A 26,011-nucleotide genomic window follows, 5' to 3' on the forward strand; every position below is an offset into this window, starting at 1 on the left:
GAGCAGAAGTGGCTTATCTGCATTAATGCAACTGTGTCTGCATAAGAATATGCCGCAATCTAATTCTCCACCTATCAAGGTCGCGTCTTGATGGGCTGCAGCGAGTCGTCTCTATAGAATGGCATGGAAGCGTTCGCCGTCCAACTGACTTACTGCGGCAGCATCTTTTGCAACCCTGTAGTATTGTTCTGCCCTACCAGTGCGCAAATGCAAGGCACCGTAGCATTCATAAGATACCCCGAGGCTCGTTGGAGCTTCTTTTTATTTATCATTGAGCTTTCTTGCGCGAATATTTAGGTAAGCTAACATGGTATTAAATACCCAAAAATATTTGGTACAACTGGCTGACGCAGTGAAATCAAGAAATGGAGCCTCTTCAACAAAGTAAAGCTGGAGGGAACAATTTCCCAGCCAGCAGGAAGTTGGTAAATTGGGCAGCGACGTTATTCTACACGGCTTCAGTCGCTTCAAGAAAACCTATTTAATCAACCTGCGGTACCTCGAAGCCGAGATTGCTGAGATGGATCACCTTCTCTACTAACTTGTGGCAGTGATGCTAAGGGCGTCTAATTTGGCAATGCTGATCGTTTCTCCGCATATGCTGCAATACTATCAGTATTTGTCTCGAATGACGCAGCATACAATCAGTTCCACAAAGGCCAATGTTCGGTATGGCCACTATCTTCTAGGAATAAATTCATTGAGATCAGACAGAGGTCCATAGTGTATGACGCTGATAGCCGGGTTGAAAGCTAAATGTTGTCATGGACTTGGGACTTGCAAGCACGCTTACATAGACCACCAGCTTATGAGTACTTAGTTGGCGTTGTGTTGCTAGGTGACAGCTGATAGAGATAAATCTCTCACCTGAGTACCTAGTCATGTGTGTCAGCCCAGACTTAGTAACGGTTATAACACGGTGCAGCTGTGAATGACCTTGTTATGCAATTAACCACATCTGTCCCCCACACAACACATGTTCTCACGGCAGCCTTGAATTTCTGCCTGACCACACTCGAGAGAGTTGAGACAGCTCTATCACCTTCAACCCCAACATGGAAAGCAACATGGATCGCTCCGAGATCCTTTCGGAATTGGAAGCCATGTTTGGAACTTCGAGGGATGAGGACATAACTGCCGCCATTGAGATGGATGAGTACGGCGACTACGATGACGTAGCGGCAATACCTCTCGATCATCCAAATCGATTCCAAATCTTGAAGAATATTGGAAATAATCTTGGGACTCGGTTTGAGTACGAGGGTTCGATTGAGGACCTCCATCACGCTATTGAAGTCACCGAAATGGCTATAGCAGCCTTGTCACCAGATCATCCTGCTGAGGACCAAGCTGATGTGCTCGCTGAGCTCGGACATTGGCTTTACACCATGTTTACGCATACAAAGTCCATGGATTGCCTCAACCAATCTATTCAGATTACCGAACAAGCTCTTGCCACGTTGCCAGAACTTGAAAACGTCTCTGAGCGAGCTGCCCTTCAAGGCGACTTGGCAGCAAGACTATACGATCGACACGAAGAAAGCGGCTCTATTCCAGACCTTGTCCGTGCAATCGAGTTGACCGGCAAGGCCATCAAAGCAACACCGGAATGGGGCTCGTATCCGGATAGAGGGGGTCTGCTGGAGAACCTTCGAGATTGGCTTGTGCAATGGTTTGAGAAGACAGGGCATATCGATGACCTTGACACTCTTCAAGTTGACAAACTCGACCAGACCCTGGATCAGACCATCGAAGTCATCAACACAGCAATCGAAGCTATGCCTTCTGACCACCCTCATCTTCACCCCCTCTTGAACAATCTCGGAACCCGCCTTTTGAAGCGATTCCTCTTGACTGCTTCGATGAAAGATCTGAACCGTGCTGTAGAGGTTGCGGAACTGGCCGTCGCAGCAATGCCTCTCCATCTTCGGCCAGTCGCGCTATTGAACCTTGGGTCTCAGCTAGGTGCACGATTCGAGCTTTCTGGTTCATTGGAGGACCTTGACAATGGAATAAAGGCTACAGAAGAAGCTCTTGTGGGAATCACTGAGGAGCATACATCTAGATGGAAAGTTCTGGGCAACCTTGCGCACCAGCTCTCACGACGATTTGACCAAACAAAGTCGGAAGAGGACTTGAATCGAGCGGTGGAAACCTGTGAGCTGGCTTTAAAAGCTGCTCGTAGCCAAGATGCTTTAGTTGCATGCTTGATTCACCTGGGGGCATGCCTCAACAGACGATTTCAGCTCACGGGTGCAATAAACGACATCGATCAAGCGATCCAGGTGACTGAAGAAGCAGTTGCAGCCACACCGGCAACTAATTACGAACGTGCCAACTGGTTGCACAATCTAGGGGCTTCACTGGGTTCAAGATTCGAGAAAACAGGCCTACGAGGAGACCTTGACCAAGCCATCGAATATACCGACATGGCTGTTTCGGGAACATCACTCGATCATCCTAGCTTTGCTGACAAGGCATATGGTCTTTCAACATTCTTGATCCAGCGTTTCCGGCAAAACAATATTGATCAGGATCTTGAGCGGTCCCTAGTCCTTTGCAAGGAAGGCTGGAGCAGTCAGAAGTCTCGACCTTCGGCCCGCATTCTTTTAGCATGGAGAGCAGCCCTCATCCTTGCCACTAGATTGGAATGGAGCGATGCAGACGCACTTCTGAAGGACGCGGTCAAGCTCCTCCCAGCCGTCAGTCCGAGATATTTAAAAGACGAAGAAAAACAGACTATGATAAGCAGTTTCTCTGGGCTGGCTTCCTTGGCCGCCGCAGCGACTCTGAATGCAGGCGGTGGAGGTGAACAGGCATTGGAAATTCTGGAACTTGGCCGTGGCGTGGTGAATGGTCTCCTACTGGAGATGCGAACCGATATTTCTGACCTGGAGGCGAGGTATCCAGACTTGGCGGAGCAATTCCGGCTCCGTCGGGATGCCCTGGATTCGCCTGTTGATGTGGCAGCGCATTCCATCTCCAGTTTGGACGATGTTGGAGTTTCGGCGGCTTCACGTCTCAACTGGCGACACGAGACGACGCAGAGATTCGACGAAACGGTTGCAACGATACGCACCCAGCCGGGATTTGAGAGGTTTCTCCTTCCCCCGACTGCAGATGAAATGATGGCTGCTGCAAAATCAGGCCCTATTGTTGTTATCAACCTCAGCAGCTATCGCTCTGATGCGTTTCTCGTCCAAAGTCATCAGATCACTGTGTTGGAATTGCCTAATCTGAATGTCGAATCCGCGCAGGAACATGCTAAAAAGATACGACTAGGTCGCCAGTCTGGTGCACCACGCCAGGCGAGAGCTATGCTAGAGTGGCTTTGGGACGTCGCTGCGAGGCCAATATTGAAGAGGCTGGGATTCGAGAAACATCCAGCCGAGTGGCCTCGTATCTGGTGGATTCCCACAGGCGTCATCAGTAATCTCCCAATACATGCAGCCGGAATTCACACTAAAGACTCCACACAGACGGTTCTGGATAGAGTCATATCATCGTACAGCTTATCCATCAAGACTCTCATCTATGCACGTCGACATAGTGCTCCGGAAACTCTAGGAGCAGGGCGTATTCTCCTTTGCTCCATGCCAAACACACCTAGCCAACGAACCCTCCCCTTTGCCCTGAAGGAGACAAATCTAGTGAAAGGTCTCTGTCCATCGCTTCAACTGTCAGTAGTGGAACCGCCACGGAACAAAGAGGCCATACTGGAGCACCTGCGCACCAGTGACATCTTTCACTTTGCTGGACACGGACTATCCAACCCCACGAAGCCACTCCAAAGTTATTTGCTTCTCGACGATTGGAGTCAAGATCCACTGACAGTTGCCTGTCTCCGAGATTCCAGACTGCAAGCGGAGGCTCCATTCCTCAGCTACCTCTCTGCTTGCGAGACGGGTGCCAACGACGCGAGCAAGCTTGTCGACGAGGGCATACATCTAGTCAGCGCTTGCCAGGTTGCTGGCTTTCGTCATGTTGTAGGGACGTTGTGGGCGGCATCCGACAAGCACTGTCTCGACATAGCAAAAGTGTTCTATGAGACGCTGCGAGATGAGGGCATTACTGATAAGTCGGTATGCTTAGGTTTGCATCTTGCTATTAGAGCACTAAAAAATATTGAGATGGAATTAAGCTATAATGAGATGGAGGGGAGGGAAGGCAGACAGCGCGCTATGGAAGATGGAAATGGGCTTGCAGTCGACAGCGATTCGGTCCAAGAAAGTATGATCTCATTGGACACGATGAACAGGACACACAGTGGGAGAAATGTAATCCTGATAGAAGAGGAGGAGATGTACTTGTTACATTGGATTCCATATGTCCATTTTGGTGTGTAATTGAATTTAGAATAACTGAGTTCTAGCTCCTGATATTCAGTCTATACTATCACTTTACTATTTCGCCCGGTTATCTAATACCAGAAACATATGCTACATCCATATTTAAGTATGACGCCATTCCTCCCTTGCTACCCTCATTGAATCCACCGGTTCTCACTCGCTGACTCGGATGGCGCGGCAAGAATGACGGAGAGAATCACAACTCAAAGTTGAGGCTGGAGTCGACCAGAGCCGTAAAAGGGCTAGTTAGCCGGGGTTGATCGACATATATTAGCCGGCAGGGTGCAAGATTAGAAGCTTGTCAGCCTATAAATATGCCTCGGCAAGATAAGCAAGGTACCGGCTTCGCAAAGAACGGGAAGAGATTGCGGTAGTTGGGCGGTCGATTCAGCTCTGTGTTAGCCCTCGACTTTTCTCTATACCTGACACTTCAAAACTAACACGGCATCTACCGCGTCACCGGCTGCTTTTATGTAGGGAATGGCCCAGCTTTCTCCAAATAGAACAAGAGATGCTGAAGGCAGCTATGGCTGGCTGATTAGTCGCAGCTCACTATTTTGATTGTTAGATCCTAGCTATAACTTATTTGTAAAAAAGCTGGCGCTGAATTCTGCCGTCTCCTCAGGTTCGCGATGATTATCCTGGGCTCAACTACACCGGAACCGACGGCGTCTTCGGTTCAATGGGTGAGATATGGAGAGCGGGCCGTCCACCCATCCCTAAATTGAACCTGAACCTGCAGCCCGATTACACGTTACATGCAGCTGTTATCTACGCTCGACTTTATCTTTCGGAATTGACGGCTAAAGTACTTTTCAAGGTTATCCCTGCATCTGACAGTCCTGTCACGCTACAGAGTTACGTAGTACCAGCCCTACCGTTCACATTAGACATTTTGCCACAACCCGGCAGTTGGTCCTTGGATATGACTTGATCACACCTGCAGGATGTGAAACTTTCGTCCCCTGTCCAACACAGTAATCGGCCCGCCTCTAGCTGCGATTGCCTTCATCACATTGGTGCTTTAAACTGTAAACTCTATTTTCACACCCTTAATCGGACTCTCGGCTCTGATCCTAGCCTGCTCTGCAGATTCAGCCAGCCACGGTATTATACGCTGATTCATACGGACCCTGGTAAACCTTAGTAGTTTCTTAAAAAAGCACACGCCATGTAGAGTTTCCACTCTCATCTAAACCAGTACAATCATAGCGGGGAAAGCATGCCTTTCATGCGTGAAAATGGGCGTCAGCGACATACTACACATGGTCGGGTCTGGTTAGCCCCTCATGATTAAAGTCACATAGATAAACCCCTACAGGCTGAGTGGAAATCATCTTTCCAAAGACTTTACATGCTAGAGACGTTACTACTACCGCTATATCGAAGCATTGCGGCCTGTTTACAAAGCTACATTCATCATCTTTGACATGGCCACGGCTTCGGCAATATTTGCCTTATTAGGCATCAGGGAAGCCTTCGTAATCGGCGTTTCTCTTCACGTCTTCATGTTCCGCAAGGGAGAGTGGGATCTCTACACAACCAGAATTCTCTGTCTCTTTGGATTGCTGTTTGGTGGATTGGCCTTTTTGCTGACGACTTCAAAAGTCGTTGTCGGGCAGTCATACCAATTGTGGGATCCTATTCTTTCGTCCCTTTATGTAACATCCTCCGTGGTTGCTGGGACATTTTCGAGCATCTTTGTCTATAGAGTTGGTTTTCACCGCTTGAACAGATTTCCGGGACCCTTTGCCGCGAGACTTTCCAACTTCTATATCACTCGGCTTTCTACCAAGAATTCTCAGCTCTTCAAAGAGATCCAAGGATTACATAGGATATATGGAGATATTGTACGAGTAGGTAAGTGAGGCGCTTGCGTTCATATTCGCCGATCCTAATGCTAAACGTTAAAGGGCCTTCGGAGCTATCTATAGTAGATGCGCGAGCTTTTCACGCAATATATTCAAACAATTCCCCCTGTGTCAAGGGGCCTTGGTACAATATTGAACAGCCCGCTATCTCTCTGCATATGACGAGAGATCAAGATGATCACACTCGACGTCGGAAGACTTGGGATAGAGCATTCAGTGTGAAAGGTGAGAATTTACTGCGAGCACCTTCGGCTACTTTGTTAACATGAAATCAGCTCTTCGAGACTATGAACCCCGGGTCGTCAAATACACCAGCCAATTACTCGGTCGAATCGAAGAAACACAAGGAATACCACTTGACGCCTCGCAGTGGTTCAACTTTTACAGTTTTGACCTTATGAGCGATTTAGCTTTTGGCAAGAGCTTCAATATGCTTAGAGACGGGGTGGGGCATAGGTTCATGAAACTGGTCCACAAACACATGGTTCTGGCTGGTGTGTTCAGTCATTTGATTTGGATGTTTCCTCTATTTAGAGCAATGCCACTTGCAAACCGCGAGGATATTGACTTCCAAGATTGGCTCATTCAGCAAGTTCAACATCGGGAAAAGGTTGGTTAAGAAAATGTTCCTGGTGTTAATAATGAGAGCTAATTGGAATCTGCAGAATAGGCCAGATGTACCGGATGTCTTTTCTTGGCTCTTGTCGGACTACGAAGGACTTGAAAACAAAAGTCAACAAGATCGGGAGATCAATTTGTACGCAGATATGCAACTAATTGCGGTTGCTGGAAGGTGAGTACAGGCATCCACACAATCAACGCGGCTCTGACTCAATCTCAGTGACACTACTGCCACGACACTCACATGTCTTTTCTTCCTGTTGGCGACGAACAAATCTGCGTGCCACAAACTTCAGGAAGAGATTGATGAATTCTTTGCCACATTTTACGAGCCGAATCACTCAAGCCTCCCCAGGCTCAAGTACCTCCAAGCTTGTATCGACGAGACACTGCGACTCTTCCCAGTGGTACCGTCCGGGTTGCAGCGCATGACGCCGGCCAGCGGATTGCAAATTGCAGACATCTTCATTCCCGGAAACACAATTGTGACAGTTCCTGCCTACACCTTGTTTAGAGGTAAGCCAAAGCAGGCTAGTCTCTGAAAATTTCTTTGATATCACAATAACGATTCTTACTTCCGTGTTAGATTAGAGATTTTTCGCGGATCCCGACGCCTTTATTCCGGAGCGCTGGACATCAGAACCGAAATTGGTTAAAGACGCCTCAGTGTTTGCACCGTTCTCTATCGGTGAGTGTGATTTATTCAGGAAATGTTTCGTGAAGATGCTAAGTCCAATGACTCAGGGAGGTACTCTTGCGTGGGTAAGCAGTTAGGGTTGTTGGAAGTTCGGCATGTGACGAGCCAGGTGCTGCATCGCTTCAACATAGATCTTGAACACAAGGACACCGCACCTGCATTCTTAGCGGGGCTTAAAGACAGATTTACTTTGGCAAGCCCAGGTCTTAAGGTGGTGTTCAAGGTCAGAGCGGATTGATAAAAGCTAGAGGATCTCGAACTTGGTTCTCGGCCTGCTCTGGCGGTTTCTCTTTCGCGGCGTGTAAGGTCTAGACACTATAATTGCGGCTATGAAAGTAGATGCCTCCACTAGAGTCAGTAGCACACTGCACATCTCAATCTCATATAGATTTATAACAGCATTATAATTCTTGGCTATCTAAGCATCAAGGGAGAGTGATAACTAAGTCGAAACCCATCCTGGGGCGCCGTGGGATTGCACCTCCTTGTTTGTCCACTCCCATAGAATAGCCGACAGTTTATCATCCACAGCCAGCTTCCCCTCCTTTCCGTCTTTACCCACTGGCTCGTAGTAGCTTCCATTCTTCACATTGCCGCTGAAGGTGCACCACAATTGTGTCTTTGCACCTTCCTCATTAGAAACGCCCGTCAAGGCAACCAGCGGGTTGATAACGAGGGTCCGAAGCGCCCAATTGACGTCTTTGTCGCCAGTCCATGTGTTGCTTTTGACGGTTCCAGGGTGAAGGGATGTTGCAGTGATCTGAGGATACCTCTTGGCGAGCTCATGAGCGAATAAAGTCTTGGCAAGCATAGCCTGGCCATAGAGTGTGCGTCCACCCCGCCGACTCATGTCCGACTTTAACTCATCAAAAAGGATCCCTTGCTTGGGAGCAAAGGCCTTGTGAGCAACAGAAGACATGCAAACAACCCTTACATCCGCACCCGGGAGCTTGGTTGTTGCAAGCAACTTGGGTAGAAGTAGCTGGGTAAGAAGTACATGGCCAAGATAATTGGTACCAAAGTGTACCTCATAGCCGTCATTGGTGGTGGCTGCAGGTATCATGCCAACGCCACCATTGAGATGGAGGATGTCAAGTCGGTCGGCCTCATTGTTTACGCGAGCTGCTGCAGCCTTGACTGACTCAAGAGAGGCCAGGTCTAGGTCGAGGATTTCAATCCTGCAGGATCTTGCAGTTGTTGAAGTTGCCTTGATACGGTCAAGTGCTGCCTCGGCCTTGGCGCGAGATCGAGCTGCCAGGTAGATCATCTGCGGATTGTGCTGTGCGATCGCTGCAATGGTTGCTTCACCCAGACCAGAGTTGCCCCCTGTGACTAGGCAAACTCTACCACTGAAGTCCGGGATGTCACGCTGAGGATCGAACGTCGACATGTTCTCAGAGTGTGTTGATTGTTCAAAGAGGGTATTGGATAAGCTGATTGATCTAGGAGAATGGCAGCATGTGCAGACTTATGGGTGCCTTTAATACTTTTTTTAGAGAGGATGACCTTGAGATCTCCGCAGCCACAAACCACACAAATCCTGCATTGATTAAACTCCGCTGGTCAGTTTATCCCAAGTCCGCTCGGAGTTTGTCGTGGTTTCTACAGCCGGGCATGTGAGGCAGCCGATCTTTTCCTAAAATGGAATACAATCTGGTCTTGGCATCGTCCAATTTTAAGCGTCATTCAAGACAAGGGTCATACATACATCATGGCCGTATTGAAACCAATGAGAGACTACCTCGACATGCCCTCCATGGCCGGCTAGGCCGTCTTGTGCTTATTGTGATGAATACTGCTGAAAATCGCTGACGTTGCTTGTTGCCTTGTTATTAGGCGAAAACCGGGAGGCAAAACGGTCCTTGGTTGACCATTGTCAACAGCCAAATTTAGTAATTTTCAACGTCTGATACCCAAATATCCAGGGCCACCCGGATAGACCTTTTATTGGCCCTCGCTAGCTTGTATCAATATTTGGACAGTAGTATCGCCTGATAGCATGAGACGAGCTCCTGAAGTGACTACGCGGCTTAGTGCCTAGTTTTAAGCATGAGCGGATGGCGGGTCACCGTGAAGGACGGCGAGGAGGCACTGAGGCCCTTGATTGCCTTGAGAACGGTGGCTCCTGGCAGACACGAGTTAATAATGGCTGTTTGACCTTCTAGCCGGTCTTGAGATGTGTCTTCTTGAATTGAAACACGTTTTAACTGGATTGTGTCGGCTGCTCAATTAACCGTTTATCTGACGTTGAAGACCCTATACATCGCGAAGCCTGCTTTATAAACGTACAAGAACTGGGATCGACTTGATGCTCTTCACGGCTTGAATTGGTTGGTGAGATACCCCGCTTTCCGGGTAGAAAAACTCCTGTTCCTACTCGGATAAGCCGCGGATAGAACATTCAGCGGTGCTTGAGTGAATTCCTGCTCTCACATCAACATCATGGCTCAACATAGGAAACTATCAGTTCGCAAGCTGGATCTGTTGCCGCCACCGCTGAAGGAGCTCGAGCTTGCAATTCACAATGGGCTAAAGCAAAATTTCAGCAAGTACAGCGTCCAGATCTCAACATCTCCCGACCTTCGAGAAGCTCCGTTTTATCTCGCAGGTCCCGGCTTGAGCGGAGATGTTCGCATTGCAGACGTTGGAGGCCAAGCCAACCTCAGACCTTCCCCAAACTTCGATTCTAAGTATGACTTGCTCGCTATCTCTGAGCTCATGGACATGTCGCAGGACGGCGGCGTGCTTATCGGAGCGGGTGCCGGCCCATTTCACGTCCTGGGCCGCAACACCGAATTGATGCCAAATATCGCTTATGGATCTGCTACCGCCGACGGCAAGCTACACAATTGTACGCGCTACGCAAAAGTTACCGACGATGGAACCGTATGCTGCGAAAGAATTGAACCGACTGAGTCGACAGGATTTGGGCTTATGTGCAACTTGCTCGGTTGCAACGGCGAGTCGGGCCCCATGCTACACATCAAAGCCAAGGGTCGACTACAGAAAGCCAACTTTCCCGAATCGATTCAGAATGCTATTCGGGAAGCTTACGGGGAGAAGCTTATTAGCCTAGGTGGAGTCTTTGTAATCCACACCGGCAAGACAAAACTACACGTTATGCCGGATTTCCCAGGCAAACCTTTTGACGACGAGAAAGACGTTGGAAGCTGGCTCAAGTTCTTTGACACGGATGCGCCTCTCGTTTGTCTGAGCGTTTTCCATTCCGGTAATCAGCAAGACTGGGGTCTGAGGACTGAGCATACACACTGCTTTGCTGTTGACGGACAGGACGCAGACAAACGTGGTGGACATTACCATCATGATCTTGATGAAACGATGGAAGAAGTTGAATACGAAGGGTGGTTTAGCGTTGCCGATGTTCTTTATAGGATTGATCAGCCGGTTTAAACGCCATTCATTTAGTTCTTGATTGAACTCAAGTCTACGTCCTTTCAACAGAATCAGATAAGGTAGCAAGAGCCATACTAGTACGTGCTTGATAACAAGAGGGCAACTTTTATCCGGCTGGCTCGAGCTTAGGTCGGGGCTATAGGGCGCCTCTACCAGAATGCTGAGTAACAATGTAGCTATAAATAGGTTCGGATGGAGCATGAATAATAGTAACATTAGTATTTCTGGCAAGGCTTTGCACTATAGGTCCGACAAATCGTAACCTTCAAGTCTGGTAGTGAAACGTAAGAGAAGAACGGAAATCGACCCTTTTACCCACCTTTATCTAATTCAACCATGTTGGTTTCTACAGATACTTCGTGTTGACTCCATTGGGGAGGTTTCTAATGTTTGCTCGTCTTTTTGTCCCAATGCAATATTTGGCCTGCTGCTTAGGCCCGACTATCTCTGGGCCCAGAAACAGGTTGGTCCACACTTTACCAGGCGGTTTGAGGGATGCCTGGGGCACTCTGTCCTTCGTTGCGGTAGACCAAGAAGGCAGAGTCAATTCAGGCGGGGCGCAGCGTCAGCATTGTGAGTCGCTGCTTCAAATTTTAGCGTCAATAAAGCAGATCGCTAGCCAATCAACAGAATAGAGAGATGCTGCAACCCCACATATCACCTGCTACTGACGTTTACTGGCTGCTTTAAATTTTAGCGTTAATGAAGCAGATCGCTAGCCAATCAACAGAACAGAGAGATGCTGCAACCCAACTCATCACCCGGGAGGGGCTTTTTGGGCGGCTTGGACTTATACTGGCTGTCTAAAATTTTAGCGTCAATAAAGCAGATAAGAAAAAAACGGAGACCAGCATTTATACCCGCCTTCATCCAACTCAGCCGCGCTAGTATTTACAGAAGATTTATGCTGATTTTATTAGTTAGCTTCCTGATCTTTACTCATCTTTATATCCTTTAATTTGATACTTAGCCTGCTTTAGCTGGGCGTGTTGCTGTTCAGACTCAACTATCCGCTGGTCCGGAGACAGCTTAGCCTACACTTTCTTAGTACTACCTTGTTTGAGGTGGCGTGACGGATGCCTGCGGCTGTGATGTATACGGCGCTCTGTTTTTTCTTGCGGTAGACCCAGACAGAATCGATGGAGGCGCAGCATCTGCAGCTGCGCTCCAGCTGCGCCTTAGGTGGGCTTAGATGCCGCACGGCGGTTAGCTCTCCAAAGTTTTAGCGTTATAAAGGCAGATCGCGAGCCAATAGACTGGCCAGTTCGGCGGTAGATAAAGTATCTGCTAACAGAACAGTGTACCGGCTTGAATCCGATTGGTCCCAGTATGGACCAGAAGATACAGAGCTTTCACTAGCTCTTGAAAATTTTAGTGTTAATAAAGGAGAGTGCGAGCTAATTAAAGAGTGGAGGGAGGCTGTGTATATATAGCCCCCAGTTACTACAAACTGTCGCAAGGAATACATATCCCTTTGACAATACTTACAGAGGCGGGCTTCTTATACTGTATCCACTGTTACTAAAGACGTAAGAAACTTTATATATCGGAGGGATCTTACTTAACTTCTTATATACAGAACAGATTTGGACTGGGTATATGGTCTGTATTGTTGATACAATTGTTGGTGTTTTTTTTTGGTTTTTTTTACTGTTGAGCTTCTAGTTCCCCCTCTGGGTATGTGTGTACTAGGGCACCCTAACCTCTTGATACAGAACAGATTACCAATTTACTTTTCTAGAAGGCTAAAAGGCGAAATTAATCCAGTATTAATACGACTACTATTTGCTGATATCCCTGTTAGTACTACAAGATACAGTAGCTTCACGATAAAGTTCTTACATCCTGATATTTTCTTTTCTTTAGTTCAACTATTCCATCTCACAGTTGTTGTCTGCAGTAAAGACCTTTTTATCTTTCTTGAATAGCCTCGCTGTTTGTAGATAACAACCTTGAGACATCAATCCCTCGTACAGTGCTCTATAGCTTCGTGCCCGTACAACTTCATATAATGCGTTTCGGCTTGATAGCAATGCAGTGGCATTTCATATGAATCCTGCACTCAAGTCTGGTGGCGAACCTAGAACTACACTGAGGGCATGGATATTTGTGTTCCGCTGCAAGTCCATTCTTGCCATTCTTGAGTCTGGCAAACGTCAACGACAGTTTATCGATGCCCGGATGCATATTCCTTCTGTGTTTGTCCAGCTCCTTTAGCGAACCGAAACCGATTGTTGTTGATGGACAGTCCTCCTCTTCGCACCTGAATGGTCGGTCGTGACGACCGTAATGAGCTTGCCGTGCGGATTGAGATGCGAACCCTTCATGGAAGTAGTAGCATGACAGCTTCGAGCATTTGAACCAATTTTCCCCATAGAACATCTGCAAAGAACCCTGAGTGAAACTAATCTTTGTAGTAGACTTCGAGAAGCCTTCCAGGAGAGCGCGATTCTTTTTGAGATTTATTCCCAGCGAAGCTAGACTCACGACATCCCGCCGATCATCGAATAGCCCCTTTACATGCCTGGCGTGTCGCCACACGGATATCATGGTTTGGTAGCAGTCGAACAATTGAAAAGAATTGTAATCCGGGAGCAAGCTTTTGTCAAAAGGCACGGTGGACAGGTCCGCATCGTAACGATCGGCGAAAAGGAGGAATGCGCTAGAAGTCTCGTTTTCCACAAGGGGCCCTTCATGAACGGCACCTACCGAGACTTGGAAGAGGGCGAGGAGGTGATCCGGCCAGTGAGCGATTGCGTAGTCCTGGAATGCGAAGTAGCCTTCGTTGACAAAGCCCAGGAGCACATCCTCATTCTTTTCTTCGAAACACTCAAAGCTCAGGTAGTGCAGGCAGAGGACAGACATCGACTGCTCTGCCATGAACCGCGATATGTAGCCCAATTCTTCAATGTACCTCCCTAGATGTCAGTATTAAACCTAGTAATAGGTTGGAGAACTTACATGCATGCAGTGATGTGAACAAATTCGACTTGGTCCCCCGGAAGGACTTCAATGAGAGAACCACAAATATCCCTAACATGTATGGATAGTCTTTGAGCAGCGTCGACGACCTGATTTATAGGGTCGATGGAAATTGCTGACTGAAGTTCTCGCCATCTCAGAGGCCGCTTGCAGCAGATCATCAAAGAAAGAATCCTTCGAGCTATCTCTCTCTCATTTTCGCGAGGGTTATTCTGAATACGATACAGGTTCCGGCCGTATCTACCAGTTGTCAGCTGGCTTAGACACCTATCGGTGAGCTACTTCACCTTCTTGGGTACTTACGCTTCGCCAAGACCTTTGGGGAGGGTGTGGAACTCCTCACGGAGCAAGTGCAGACTTGGCTGGCCCTCAAGATTCGCCATAACTAGTTTTGCATAAAGAAACATTCCTGGGACATTAGATGCTGTCATATAAGAGCTGATAAAGGGAGAATTACCGTCTGATTTGTCGAGCACATTTTGTTCAATGTATTCCCGGTCGACATCAGGCAGCTTGAATTTTTGCTGTACCTGACTAGCATGATACTGAATGTAAGATTCGATATCTTGTAGCGTGTCTTGGCGGCCGATTCTGATCACTGTTGCGATTGCGAGTGCCCTTCTGATATCCGGCTCATCCCGGCTTAGGATTAGGACTCGAACCTTCCCTGGGGTTTTGCTGTCGCAAAGATTGATCACTTCGCTTAGAAAATCCAGAATCAATCTTCTTTCGGTATCATCACATTCGTCTAGGCCGTCAATGACAAGGAATGCCTTGGGAATGTTTAGCAGCATATGCCGGAGAAGGCTTTTGCACAGTTTAGTAGATTGCAACGAGACCTCTCCGCTGCGAACTCCCTCATCATGGTAGTATGGAATGAGGTGATCCTGTTGCGTGACCAACTGACTCAAAACAGCTTTCATGAGTGAAATGAGCGTCTTTTTTTCTTGATCTCCGTTCTTGCAATAGAAGAACGCAATTGGCACAGTTTTTTTGTCCGCGATTTCTTCTATCACGACTGAAGCGAGAACGCTTTTGCCTGGAAGAGCAAGTTTAGCACGATAGCACTTTGACCGAAGTTTAGAAACTAACCAGCTCCAGCCATTGCTGAGATCCAAAAGAATGAGGATTTAGGGACCTGTGGTGCCAGCCAAGCCTTGATTTCTTCGTGGTTGAGAATCCATTGCCCAGTCCTCCTCTGCGTAGCTTCGTAATGCTCTTGTCGAATTTGGCACAGAGACTCGTGATGCAAGATTGTTCGAGGTGCCGCAATCCATTGTACCACGAATGCTTGCTTCTCCGCAGATATTTTCAATCTTGCCTGCTCAAACTCTGCAAAAATCTTTCGTCGATCCACCTCATAGTTGTGGATATGTAATTGCTGTGCATGACTCTGTACGATGTCCTTCTGTCGCTTCAAGTCGTCGAGGATCCCTTGGAATCTACTTTTGAAGTCTTTCCACAACGATCGAAAAAACTGCCGCAGCACTAAATCCTTGTTAATATTTGCGAGATATTCTAGGGTGTGTTGAAAATACTTGATTGCTCGAATATGCGAAGTGCCTGGATGTGGAAATCAAGAATGTCAGACCAAGCGCATTCAAGAACAGTTTGCATTCTATCGCTCTCTGCAAAAGTCGACTGATAGCCTTCTAGGATGGGAAAATTCTCGGCTATGAGCTGATAGGCATCCAAGAGAGCGTCAAAAGACTCGGACCAGCAAGCTGCAGTCTATGAAGAAGGTCAGACTTGTTGCCTGTTGCAGCTAGAGACATACCAGTAGGAGTAGCTTCACTGGCCCCCAGACAAACGCGAGCATGTCAGCAACGTTTAGAAAGATTTCGATCACTTTCCCAAACTGTTCCATAGCTTCAAGGAAAGATATGATTCTCCCCATGTGCATCATCTTCTTTCGAGATCTTTGCTCTGATTGGATAGCCAGGATAGTTACTTTCAGATCGTCTAGAGTTGTAGCCTTGAACTTGGCCTTTTCTGAATCCTTCAATCGACTCTTAAAGTCTTTCAGAGCTCTTTCGAATCCGTTCGGTGGAGGAACTGGCGGACTTGGCGTCATGTTGGCAGCTTATGCCCAGAGGCTGAGACTGCGGGTTCGATTGAACGAGAAGGCCTCGAAAATAGAGCACGGACATAAAAGTTTCAAAGATCGTTCAATCGCGGAAATGAATATCACAACACTCTCGCAGAGAAGGTATTGCGGTGGTAGGGCCAAGTTGAAACGCCAGTTGTCAAGATTTCAGCCTGGTGTTGAAAAGTTCGGCTGCGATAATTAGGCAGCCAGAGTTTGCCTCGTTGGGCGCCTTAATGATCATGTGACTGCAAAGAGTGACGAGGCTGCGCAACACAGCCTCAAACTCGTGAACATCCTCTTTCCCTCATCCTCTTCGCAATAATTATCCGGTACTCTTATCTTGACATCGAGCCACGACACTCTATCGTTGACTATTAGCCGAAATTACTTAGACAAGCTTGTCACATACGTCGATGGACCCATTGGACATTTTTGGTGAGGGCCCAAATGAAAGTCCAGAAAAATGGACAAGAACTCCGTGGGCTGCCACTTCTATGCTCGCCCACTGTCCCGAGACTGATTGTGGCTGTACAGGGCCTTGATTGACGATGTGTCGGCCTCGATCTGGGAAGACCTATGGGAAACCATGATCTTGCCAGACCTTACCACCTCGGATTCTTTCTTTGATGGTATGCACCCTATCATTGATCCTAACGGCGCGGGGAAATCATGGGGCAATATGCAAGAGTGGGCCGATACATCATTCTGCTTGGACCAATATGACAAAATCGACCCCGAAGACATTGAGAACGAGACCAAGGCAGCCGGTGGTATTCGCTTCTGTTGCTACGGGATGGTGAGTCTAAGTCGCATGTCATTATAAACTTGGTTAATGGATCAACGCCAGCTTTCAGATGTTTCGATCAAACTTGTAGGCGACATGCGAGATTTGCATGTCAAGATCGATCCATCATCCTCACACCAACGCTTCGGGATTTTAAAGCATTTCGAATACTTTATGCTCAAATTTCCGAATGGTGACATTTTTGCTCAAGTGAGTGAGCTTGCTTCCCGAGGTCTTGCTGAGTTGCAGGATTATCCCTCAGTAGAGATTGTGGCATTTGTGGAAACAACGCGCCTCGAGCGTGTATTTGCAAGGGCAAAAAGACCAAGCGAAGCCACTCTCAAAACTGAGGTCAACTTGTATGGGTCTATAGATGACGCAAAGGTCATTGGGGACAAGTTGTGTGCCGCAAAGATGTTCCTCCAGGACCCAGAGCATGGGACAGAAAACGTGGAGTATTGCAACCCACATATTGCACAATTTCCTGGCATCGAGGAGCCAGTTTGACGACAATGGATAATGGCTTCTCTACAGGTATCCAGAAATCTGCCAAGGCTGTGAGAGAAGAGCGAGAGAACTTTGATCAAACTGTTTCAGCCATCTATCACTCACTATCGCGGTCCCGGAATTTGGAAAGGATGCAAGCTGGAACCATGATCCAAACACCCCTCTTACCGTATGTTTACCGCATCGAAGCCCAGCAGGAAACCACTTTAGAACAATCTGGCTAATTCCTCGACAGCCATCAGGAAACAGCACTCGGCTTCATGATGCAGAGAGAACTCGGGCCAATACCTCTTGAGTTTAGGCTCTGGGTACCTGAGCGAAATCTGATGACGACTCTGTAGGTTGTGTGTTCACCGAAGACTGGTCACTGTTAACAGTGACAAGTTATCGACACCAATTGACGGACGCGGAGTCTGCCGACCAGCCAAACGAATTGGGTGGTGGTATTCTTGCTGACGATATGGGAATGGGGAAGTCGTTGAGCACGTTGGCATTGATCACGGCGACTCTCAAGGATGCTCACTCGTGGTCTCAAGATGACGCTGCTAATTTCGAAAAGTGTCGCTCCAGAGGAACGCTCGTCATCGTGCCATCCACCTGTAAGGATATTTGATTGAGTTAATTCTAGCAACGCCATGTTCACGAGACTAATGACGTAGTGATTATGAACTCATGGCTAAAAGAAATCGAGACGTGAGTACACCTATCAAGAACAAACGATATACTGCTAACCATACTAGTCGACTTAGCAAGTCGATCAAAGTTGGAAGGTATTACGGAAAAGGTCGGAATGTGGAAAGCAAAGAGTACTTGGATCTCGATATTGTCTTCACCACGTATCACACAGTCGCGTATAGCATGAACCAGAACGAAAGCACCATCTTTAGAATCAAATGGTTTAGAATTGTTCTCGACGAGGGTAAGTCATTAGATCCGTCAGTTATTGCGTATTAATCGGATGATTAGCACACATGATTCGCCGTCAGGAGACAACTCTTCATCAAGCGGCGAGTCAGTTGTCTGCCAACTACCGTTGGTGTCTTACTGGAACCCCTATCCAAAACCACCTGGAAGACTTGGGATCTCTCCTTGCATTTCTTAGACTCAGCCAATTCGAGAACAAGGCAGTCTTTAGAAAACACATCATTCTTCCGTTTGCTGATGACATTATGGCAGCATCCAAGAAATTCGCCACGTTGCTTGATTCCGTGTGTCTCAGAAGGACCCAGGATTTGTTGCACTTGCCAAACATCTCTCAGAATCATCATTACATAACACTCACTGAAAGTGAGCGGCGACAATACGACGAGACTCTGACGGCCATGGCCAGCTTCATCAAGGAGAAGGCGAGTCTCAATCCAGACAAACGCGACTCCTTTGGCATTTTTCAAGCACAACTCCAACTTAGGCTTCTTTGCAACCATGGAACCTTTCAGAAGCGCTTAGCTCGCAAAGCCCATCGAGATAGAAAGGCTGAGCGAGAAGACTTTCTCTACTCACTGGGAAGCAACGCTGAGATTACCTGCTCCTCATGCGGGATTCCAATTCCTGTTTTTGACCTCCTCGGGGGATCCAACAGTTTCAACCACCCATGTGGACATAAGCTTTGCCAAGAATGCATCTCAGAGAGCCAAGGTGACTTGGATGCATCAAGTGGTGTCTTTACCGCACCCTGTCCGCTTTGCAAGATTATGGTGGAGCAAAGACCTTCAGATCAAGGATCATCTACAGAGTCCTGGGGAAATACTGAGGGCTATTTCAATCAGACTGGATTTTCATCCAAGATAAATGCTCTGATGAAGGATCTGGAAGGAAATCCTACCGATGCGAAGAGGTACCGTCACTCTGGATCAAGTCGGGAGTATCACTGACACAGCCAAGCATTATATTCTCATGCTGGACAAGAACTCTCGATCTAGTATCAGTTCATCTCCGACGAAAGGGAATTCTTCATCAGAGAATCGACGGTGACCAAGTCCTCTCACAGCGCCAGTATAACATGGACAGATTCATAACGGACAACCGATATCCGATTCTGCTCATGAGCACTGGTGTCGGCGCATTTGGGTCAGTGTTTATGGCATTTGTCCACGGATTCAACTGACTTTACAAGGCTCAATCTGACAGCAGCAAATCATGTCTACATTCTCGAGCCGCAGTGGAACCCAAGTGTCGAAACCCAGGCAATTGGAAGAGTTTCTCGACTTGGCCAAACCAAGGCAGTAACGGTGACTCGCTACCTTGTGCGAGGAACTGTTGAGGTTGTACGTTTAGCCCGAGTAAGATAAGTACACTCTACTAATATTGAGTCTTAGAAAATGCACTCCCAACAGATCCGAAAGGTTGAACTCGCAAACATAGGATTTCAAAATGCTGAATCGATAGACTAGCAGTAGTTGCAGCTAGGAGTCAGGAAATAGTATGCGTTATTTGGGCTTGATGAAGCATGACGGACTTGGTGTCCATTCATCCACTTCAGTTCCAATTCCATAGCGATGAACACTGTAGAGAAGGGCGGCTTCGGAATCTACAAATGCTAGCCCAGCTATTTTGACTGCCCGTGAATCCATCAATCCTCCTGAATTAATTATGCGCAAATCGTAGCTCGACCCGGCCGAGAACACTGCCCAGTCGGGTCTTCTAGACAAGTCTAATGAAACACCCATGGCCGGAGAGGGAAATGCGTTGAGGTTTCGGAGAAAATAAAAATAGTTAGAGGCATCAATCGACTGATCATTCAAGGAGTTACCTCCTCATCAAGAAGCCCAGATGGTTGTCCAGACGGGAAGGAAGACGGGCCTGCGTTAGTGGCAGGTTGCCAGCGCTACAGTGGCTCAGCCCTGAGCAGCAGCCCCAGCGGCGCCAATGTGCCCTAGAAATTAGCGCTTCGGACCACCCGACTCCCCCTACCCCACTACACTCCAGGGCTCGTCCCCCACTAAGCCACCCGGGACCATCTATCACAGCCAATGCCGCTCGCCATGTCCGCTGTAGCAACCGCGACCACATCACCATTTTACCTTCCGACACGTATCTACTCATCCAAGTCATTCAAGAGTCTAAGGAGGTATGTGCCATAAAGTGGTAGACACATGCCTAGGGAAAGGAGTCTTAGCGATTGTTCTACGGCATTCGCACCACGTGAACAAAGTAATAGTCTATAGATCTCTATATAAGTCGCGCCATTCGTATGCTTGCAGCTGAAGGAACCCCGCACTGTAGATCGGTCATTCGTGTGAGAATATCGTTATTTGGGCAGACTGGAGCAACCAAATGGACACATCGTTGGGCAATTGAGAACATGTCTCAAAGAGGAAATTCCAGCCCGGTCCGTCCGTCCGGACACGGGGTGGGGCCGTGCTTCTCCGGGCCGTCTGTCCCAAATAGGTAGGCAGAATGTTCTCACAACCATTGTGTTGCTTAACAAAGTGAATTAGAGTAAGATAACCTTGATGTATAACAACCTTCGGCCCCTCTAAACCTTCGCCTGTCAACCTTCGACCAAACCTTCCGCCCCCGATGAATCATGCAGCCTTACGCCGAGTCTCCTCCAGCAGCCCCAGCAGCTCCAGCACCCACGCCCTGTTCCGACGCAGATTCTCGAGGTCTTCCTCGTCTGCTTCCGTAGTCGTATTCCTTGCGACTGCTTCCCGGAGGGCTTCCAGCCTGCCCTGTTGTCCGCGATAAAATTTCTTCAGAGCTGGGTCTCTTGCGGGGATAGAGACGGCCTGGTAACCTAGCCGCGCTAGGTTGATCCGATCGGTGTTAGTAAGGCCAGTCGGGTCTTAGCTTCCGTTGGATTTTTGAAGTACTAGACTTACTCTAGTGCTAATAACAGCTTTATTTCTCGACTTAGTATATTTAGATTGGTAGTATTTTAATTAGTAGTATACTTTAATATAGTAGAACTTATAAGGTCAGCCGGGCTAATTATAATTCTTATTAATAGTATAATTTTAATTATAAGATAGAAAGATAATATATAAAGAAAAAAATTAGAATTTAGCTTTTTAAGCTAACTATAGCTTATATATTTATATAAATTTAATTTTTCTAAATAAAAAAGCTTAATATTTAGTTATTATAGTAGTATTAAGTAAATAAATACTTAAATTATAGATAAAATTATATATTTTTAATCTTATACCGGCAACTTGCTCATCTTAAGAGAGCAGACAGAAGTTAGATTAGTTCTCACAACCAAAGACAGCCACACTCGGAATACATCAAAGCTCCTTCTTACTCTCTGCACCTTACATGTTGCGAGCCCACTCCTTCTTTTGTCAAAGTTTGAAGTCATGCCAGTCTTATTATCCGTTTCCACAGGCTGCTTGTCGTAGAATAACAGCTGGTCTCAGTAGCTGGCCTCCAGAGTCTTGTCCTATGGAGATACAGGACAGCGCCCTTTGTATCTTTCTCCATGACGGTTGATGCAACGACAAATTAAAAGACTGGCCAGTACTGTCGGGTATGGTATCTGAGTCTTGCTAGGTGGAGTAACCCAGGTAATATACCTCTTCCACTTTTCCCTGATCTCGGCGTTTCTGATAGAGGAGCCCGCGGAGGTGAGCCATGAGCGTCGGCTGGGGAAGGAGACTTGTAGATAAGACTCGGTCCTTGCAGCCTAAAAAGGTTTATCTAAACTGAGGATGCAGGTCAGAAGCGCCGTCTCATGTGGTTGTTGGAGAATGCAACCGAGGAAGCGGACCGGGTGGACAGATCTAGAATGAACCACCACGAGATCAGTTTCAGTCTTCAATCGAAGATACGAATGCCGGGGTGCAGATATCCTGTGCGTAAGATAGGAAGCGGGGATGCTCCAATACCCTAGTCCTATCATGGTCTTTGAGAGCGAGCTCCACATCCCTGGCGCCATCATGGAGATAAGAGGCTTGGAAGTCAACGGTGAGAATGATTGTAAACGACACACTTTGGGATACTTGCATCTCAAGCCATTGATCTTGATTGACGCAATGGGAGTTTTGGCTCATTCCACCGGCCCTTCCATGGCGCTTGCACCGTCGAAACGAGGCTGCTTGAACTCTCACCAGGAAGAGATCAGCTTTGATGATGATATCCAAAATCCCCCATATTCTGAAAAGCACCCCGATGGCCTCATTGACATATCAGGTTCCTCGAATGAAGGCATGAGGGATTATCTCGAGGAATATTGTGCCAAGTACCGAGAGAATCTTCCACTGTCTCAAGGTAAGCATGCAAATGTTACCTAGGAGGCGACTAACACAATTAGTACTCGAGTATGGATCGGTGGCAGGTCCAGAAAGTAAGAACCCTATCCGAAGATGGAGTGATTCTAACTATTGTAGAGCTCAACGTGGCAATGGCCCAATTTTTCAACGAATGGTTCAGCCCCTGTGTCCCGGTCGAGGCATCAAATACCTTGGCTACAAACGGCGTGTCATCTCTTATTGATATGATTGCGTTTAATATTTGCGATCCGGGTCAAGGGATACTGATGCCTGTGCCGACGTATTCCATGTTCCAAGGCGACTTGCACGACCGAAGCGGTGTTACCGTTGTACCAGTCAGAATGTCTCACCCCGAAGATCAATTCAGAGCCGAGTTTCGGTTCCAGGTGGTGAAAGATTGGAAAAGACTTACGGAGATGCCTCACGCAAGGGAGTCAAGGTGAAGGCAGTTTTGCTGTGCAATCCATCGAACCCGCTAGGTCGTTATTACTCGCGTGAAACATTGATCGAGATTGCTAGATTCTGCGGCCGACACGACTTGCATCTGGTGGCGGACGAAATCTATGCACTCTCGGGGTTTCCGTCGATGTCGAACTCACTGCCCACCTTTACTTCTGTCCTTAGCATACCGGACGACGAAAAGAATAGAGTAGCGAAAGAAAACATTCACTCCCTCTACGGCGTCAGCAAAGACTGGGCCATGGGTGGACTTCGACTCGGGTTTCTAGTCACCCGTAACACGGGGTTGTGGAATGCTTGCAGAAGAGTCGCGTGAGTACACCGGTCGAATCGATGGAATAAGCTAACAGAATAGGCTGTTCACTTGGGTGACACACTTCTCAACCCAAATGTGGACCGACTTCATACAGGACAACAAGAATGTTCAAGACTATATCCGCATCAACAGAGAAAGACTTGAGAAGAAGTACCGAGCTGTCACAACGCTGATGGGTGAAAACGACGGTCCCGTTCCTAGAGGCCAACGGGGGCCTTTTCATCTGGATTGACCTGAGCCGATGGTTAAAATACTTTCCATCTGATTCATCCGAATCTGAAACGAGAGAAACCAAGCTTTGTCGCTATCTTATCCAGCACGGAGTCTTCTTGAGCATGGGACAGGTGAGTTCATCCTACCTGGATTTCAGAATCTAACACAACGCAGCTTTATATGGCTCCCAGTCCGGGACATTTTAGATTCGTGTACACGAGTCCTGGAAACGAGGCAGAAATTGCAGTCAGGCGCATCGGTGTCGCGTGTAGGAAGTTGGAACGTCAAGTTGGGTTTGGTCCCGAGACGGCCGATGACTCTAGCATCAACTCGGACGAATCGGAGTTGTCTGGGAAAAAATCCCATACCGGATTCAAGAACAGCGGAACAATTGGGGTATCCAAGTTGGGGCTGGCGGATCGAGTGGTCAAGTTCATAGCCTGCCATACAGATTCGTCGTGACCCTGTGAGGGACGGCGCTGAGCTTTCACCGAGACGTTTGAATGGCATTTCGAGGACAGTTTAGTCATTGCCCTGTAGTTTATACAACTAGAGCAAATCTACAAAGACTAAATCAAGCAATCTCCTCTCTCAACATACGTCGAATGTGATGAAATTGAAAGTGGCCAGGTTGGAGATCTTGTATATTCTACCGAATCCAAATTATAACTATTAACCGGACCCAGTCAGGTCTTTGTGACCTCACCTACGTAGGTCCACGTCATTGGAGTAGTTGTATCAAACGACCACTCATGGATCGTTCCATTTACAATGCCATAAATTCTTCGGTCGGCATGCCCTGAAATCGCCGTGAACCCTGAAGAGACTGACATGCCATCTGGCGAATCTGCAAGGTTCGGTTCACTGCTAGTTGACCACGTTGACTTATTGTACCATCGAGCCCTTATGCCGCCCTGATCATTAAGATCGACAATAATTGTGTATACTAAATTGAAGCACACAGCAGCAAAATTGGTGTTGGATGACGATGCAATGTTGCCAAGTGTTTGACCTATTAATTGTTAAAAAAATCAAAGCATGGAGAATAACTTACTGTATGTTGGATGTACGAAATTCGGCTCCATCATACCCTCCTGAAGGAGCTCATCGTTGTCGTAATACAGCCTCCAACGAGGATTAGAAATGTTGCCCCCTCCGGACACGCTGGTAACAGAAAGACTGCTTGATTTTTTTATGGTTGAAAAGGTCGAATAATCATCCCAATTGTCGCTACTAGACCAGATGAGCTTCTGGTCGGCATTCTCCCACATCAACAGCCTCTGAGGCCAAGTTTCGTTGCCGCCGTTTGGACGCCAAGCGGCAATGTTTGATCCTTCGGCTGGGCTTATCCTCACTTGTGACCCAAAACTGGTCTGAGACCATTCGGAGTCTTTGGTAGGGCGGCTCGTCAACAGTTCGGCAATGTAGTTGCCGGTTATCAGAACATATACGCGTATGTTCCATGCATTTTCTGAATCCGACCAAGCAACAGCAGAAATTGGCGTTCCTTCAATCACGTCTAGACTGTCGCCGGCCGATTTGATGCTTGCTGAAATGCTTCTTGCCTCCCACGTCTTGTTCTGAGAATCCCAGGAAGAAGCGATGAGGTCGTTTTTCTCATTTTGGTAAAAGACGAAATAGTGTTGATCATTTGAGTCGGTCCAATTCACGCTTGCGATTCGAGAATTTGATAGAATGGATATCGGACTGGAAGTCGGCGTCGAAGTTGCTGATGCGCTACTCGTGGGTGTTGCTGATTCCGAAGTGGAAGTGGTCGAGTTTGCCCTGCTGCCGACGACACCGCCAACAATGGCGCCGATAATGACAATTGCTGCGACCCCAACGAGAATAAAAAAGGTCGTCCGTTTCAAGCCCCATATCTTGCGATCCGGGTTTTTCCCCTCACCTGCCACGGCATGTATCGTCAGACCATCGAGTTTTGGTACATATACAGGCTCTGGAAAACTGTCGGTGACGGTCGCGTGCCTGTAGGACGCCTCGATAGGCGCGACTTCAGGCAGGTCAGAGTATTGATTAGAACCAGACATGTCTGCAATGGGACGAGGATTCCCAACGCTCAACCTTGAAAAGGAACGGAGTCGTGAACGAGTGACGGAACCAAAAAGCGGCACGACGACGAGGGGAAAGACAAAAGAGTAAAAGACGGGGAACAGGAACTCTCAGGCGCGTTAAGATTAAAATCCAGGCTGGGAATTAAGGCTGAGCAGACTTGGCTACAGGGATACACGCTGCATGTTGGCTGCATGTTGGCAGGGTACGTCGAAGGATCTGCGGTGGAATATCCCCAAGCTGACCACGGATTGTTTCATATGGACCGGACCAACAGCCAACAGTGCAGGCAAAGTAGCATCCACAAACAAAATACCTCATCCGCTCAGCGAGACCGCGTTTGTTTTGACACGAGGTCAGGCCATGGTCATGGGGGTCATTCATTTCCTCAAGGCACGTTAATTGAGAGATCAAGGACGTGGATACTGG

The 26,011-nt window shown here is 47.7% G+C and overlaps 9 protein-coding genes across 9 annotated transcripts; 5 read left to right on the plus strand and 4 right to left on the minus strand.

Annotated features, from left to right (window-relative positions):
- Positions 1-1,023: 1,023 nt before the first annotated feature.
- BGZ61DRAFT_442342 (CHAT domain-containing protein) lies at positions 1,024-4,363 on the plus strand. The gene has a single exon (XM_046244717.1). It carries the CDS (start codon positions 1,056-1,058, stop codon positions 4,344-4,346), a length of 3,291 nt encoding a protein of 1,096 aa, XP_046109068.1. The 5' UTR covers positions 1,024-1,055; the 3' UTR covers positions 4,347-4,363.
- A 1,416-nt stretch (positions 4,364-5,779) lies between these two features.
- On the plus strand, positions 5,780-7,776 carry BGZ61DRAFT_490299 (benzoate 4-monooxygenase cytochrome P450; the record flags this gene model as incomplete). Its single annotated transcript, XM_046250322.1, has 7 exons — positions 5,780-6,209; positions 6,263-6,445; positions 6,496-6,830; positions 6,886-7,013; positions 7,062-7,349; positions 7,435-7,529; positions 7,586-7,776. The coding sequence occupies 7 exons, from the start codon at positions 5,780-5,782 to the stop codon at positions 7,774-7,776; spliced, it is 1,650 nt and encodes a 549-aa protein (XP_046109069.1).
- A 204-nt stretch (positions 7,777-7,980) lies between these two features.
- Positions 7,981-8,928, minus strand: BGZ61DRAFT_490300 (uncharacterized protein; the record flags this gene model as incomplete). Its single annotated transcript, XM_046250324.1, has 1 exon — positions 7,981-8,928. The coding sequence occupies one exon, from the start codon at positions 8,926-8,928 to the stop codon at positions 7,981-7,983; it is 948 nt and encodes a 315-aa protein (XP_046109070.1).
- A 1,051-nt stretch (positions 8,929-9,979) lies between these two features.
- On the plus strand, positions 9,980-11,150 carry BGZ61DRAFT_442343 (uncharacterized protein; the record flags this gene model as incomplete). The annotated part of the gene is made up of 1 exon (XM_046244718.1): positions 9,980-11,150. A coding segment is annotated over one exon (970 nt), but the record flags the coding sequence as incomplete, so codon positions are not given.
- Positions 11,151-12,797: 1,647 nt separating this feature from the next.
- On the minus strand, positions 12,798-13,637 carry BGZ61DRAFT_442344 (uncharacterized protein). The gene has a single exon (XM_046244719.1). The coding sequence runs from the start codon at positions 13,500-13,502 to the stop codon at positions 12,957-12,959; it is 546 nt and encodes a 181-aa protein (XP_046109072.1). The 5' UTR covers positions 13,503-13,637; the 3' UTR covers positions 12,798-12,956.
- Positions 13,638-13,679: 42 nt separating this feature from the next.
- On the minus strand, positions 13,680-16,384 carry BGZ61DRAFT_411543 (uncharacterized protein; the record flags this gene model as incomplete). Its single annotated transcript, XM_046243271.1, has 7 exons — positions 15,712-16,384; positions 15,473-15,665; positions 15,027-15,422; positions 14,392-14,973; positions 14,238-14,343; positions 13,914-14,174; positions 13,680-13,866 (listed from the first exon to the last, which is right to left on the minus strand). Coding segments are annotated over exons 1-7 (2,022 nt in total), but the record flags the coding sequence as incomplete, so codon positions are not given.
- A 225-nt stretch (positions 16,385-16,609) lies between these two features.
- Positions 16,610-19,704, plus strand: BGZ61DRAFT_473027 (SNF2 family N-terminal domain-containing protein; the record flags this gene model as incomplete). The annotated part of the gene is made up of 10 exons (XM_046248407.1): positions 16,610-16,819; positions 16,871-17,308; positions 17,350-17,483; positions 17,550-17,651; positions 17,699-17,913; positions 17,974-18,007; positions 18,055-18,233; positions 18,281-19,148; positions 19,428-19,578; positions 19,630-19,704. The coding sequence occupies 10 exons, from the start codon at positions 16,610-16,612 to the stop codon at positions 19,702-19,704; spliced, it is 2,406 nt and encodes an 801-aa protein (XP_046109074.1).
- Positions 19,705-22,152: 2,448 nt separating this feature from the next.
- On the plus strand, positions 22,153-23,531 carry BGZ61DRAFT_527642 (pyridoxal phosphate-dependent transferase; the record flags this gene model as incomplete). The annotated part of the gene is made up of 5 exons (XM_046253137.1): positions 22,153-22,522; positions 22,566-22,598; positions 22,642-22,963; positions 23,044-23,295; positions 23,339-23,531. 5 exons carry the CDS (start codon positions 22,153-22,155, stop codon positions 23,529-23,531), a joined length of 1,170 nt encoding a protein of 389 aa, XP_046109075.1.
- A 620-nt stretch (positions 23,532-24,151) lies between these two features.
- Positions 24,152-25,679, minus strand: BGZ61DRAFT_584329 (uncharacterized protein). The gene is made up of 2 exons (XM_046256357.1): positions 24,567-25,679; positions 24,152-24,524 (listed from the first exon to the last, which is right to left on the minus strand). The coding sequence occupies exons 1-2, from the start codon at positions 25,558-25,560 to the stop codon at positions 24,199-24,201; spliced, it is 1,320 nt and encodes a 439-aa protein (XP_046109076.1). The 5' UTR covers positions 25,561-25,679; the 3' UTR covers positions 24,152-24,198.
- Between the last annotated feature and the right edge of the window lie 332 nt (positions 25,680-26,011).

The sequence above is a fragment of the Ilyonectria robusta genome (assembly GCF_021365365.1).
Source record: "Ilyonectria robusta strain PMI_751 chromosome Unknown BGZ61scaffold_3, whole genome shotgun sequence".
Classification (NCBI taxonomy): Eukaryota; Fungi; Ascomycota; class Sordariomycetes; order Hypocreales; family Nectriaceae; genus Ilyonectria; species Ilyonectria robusta.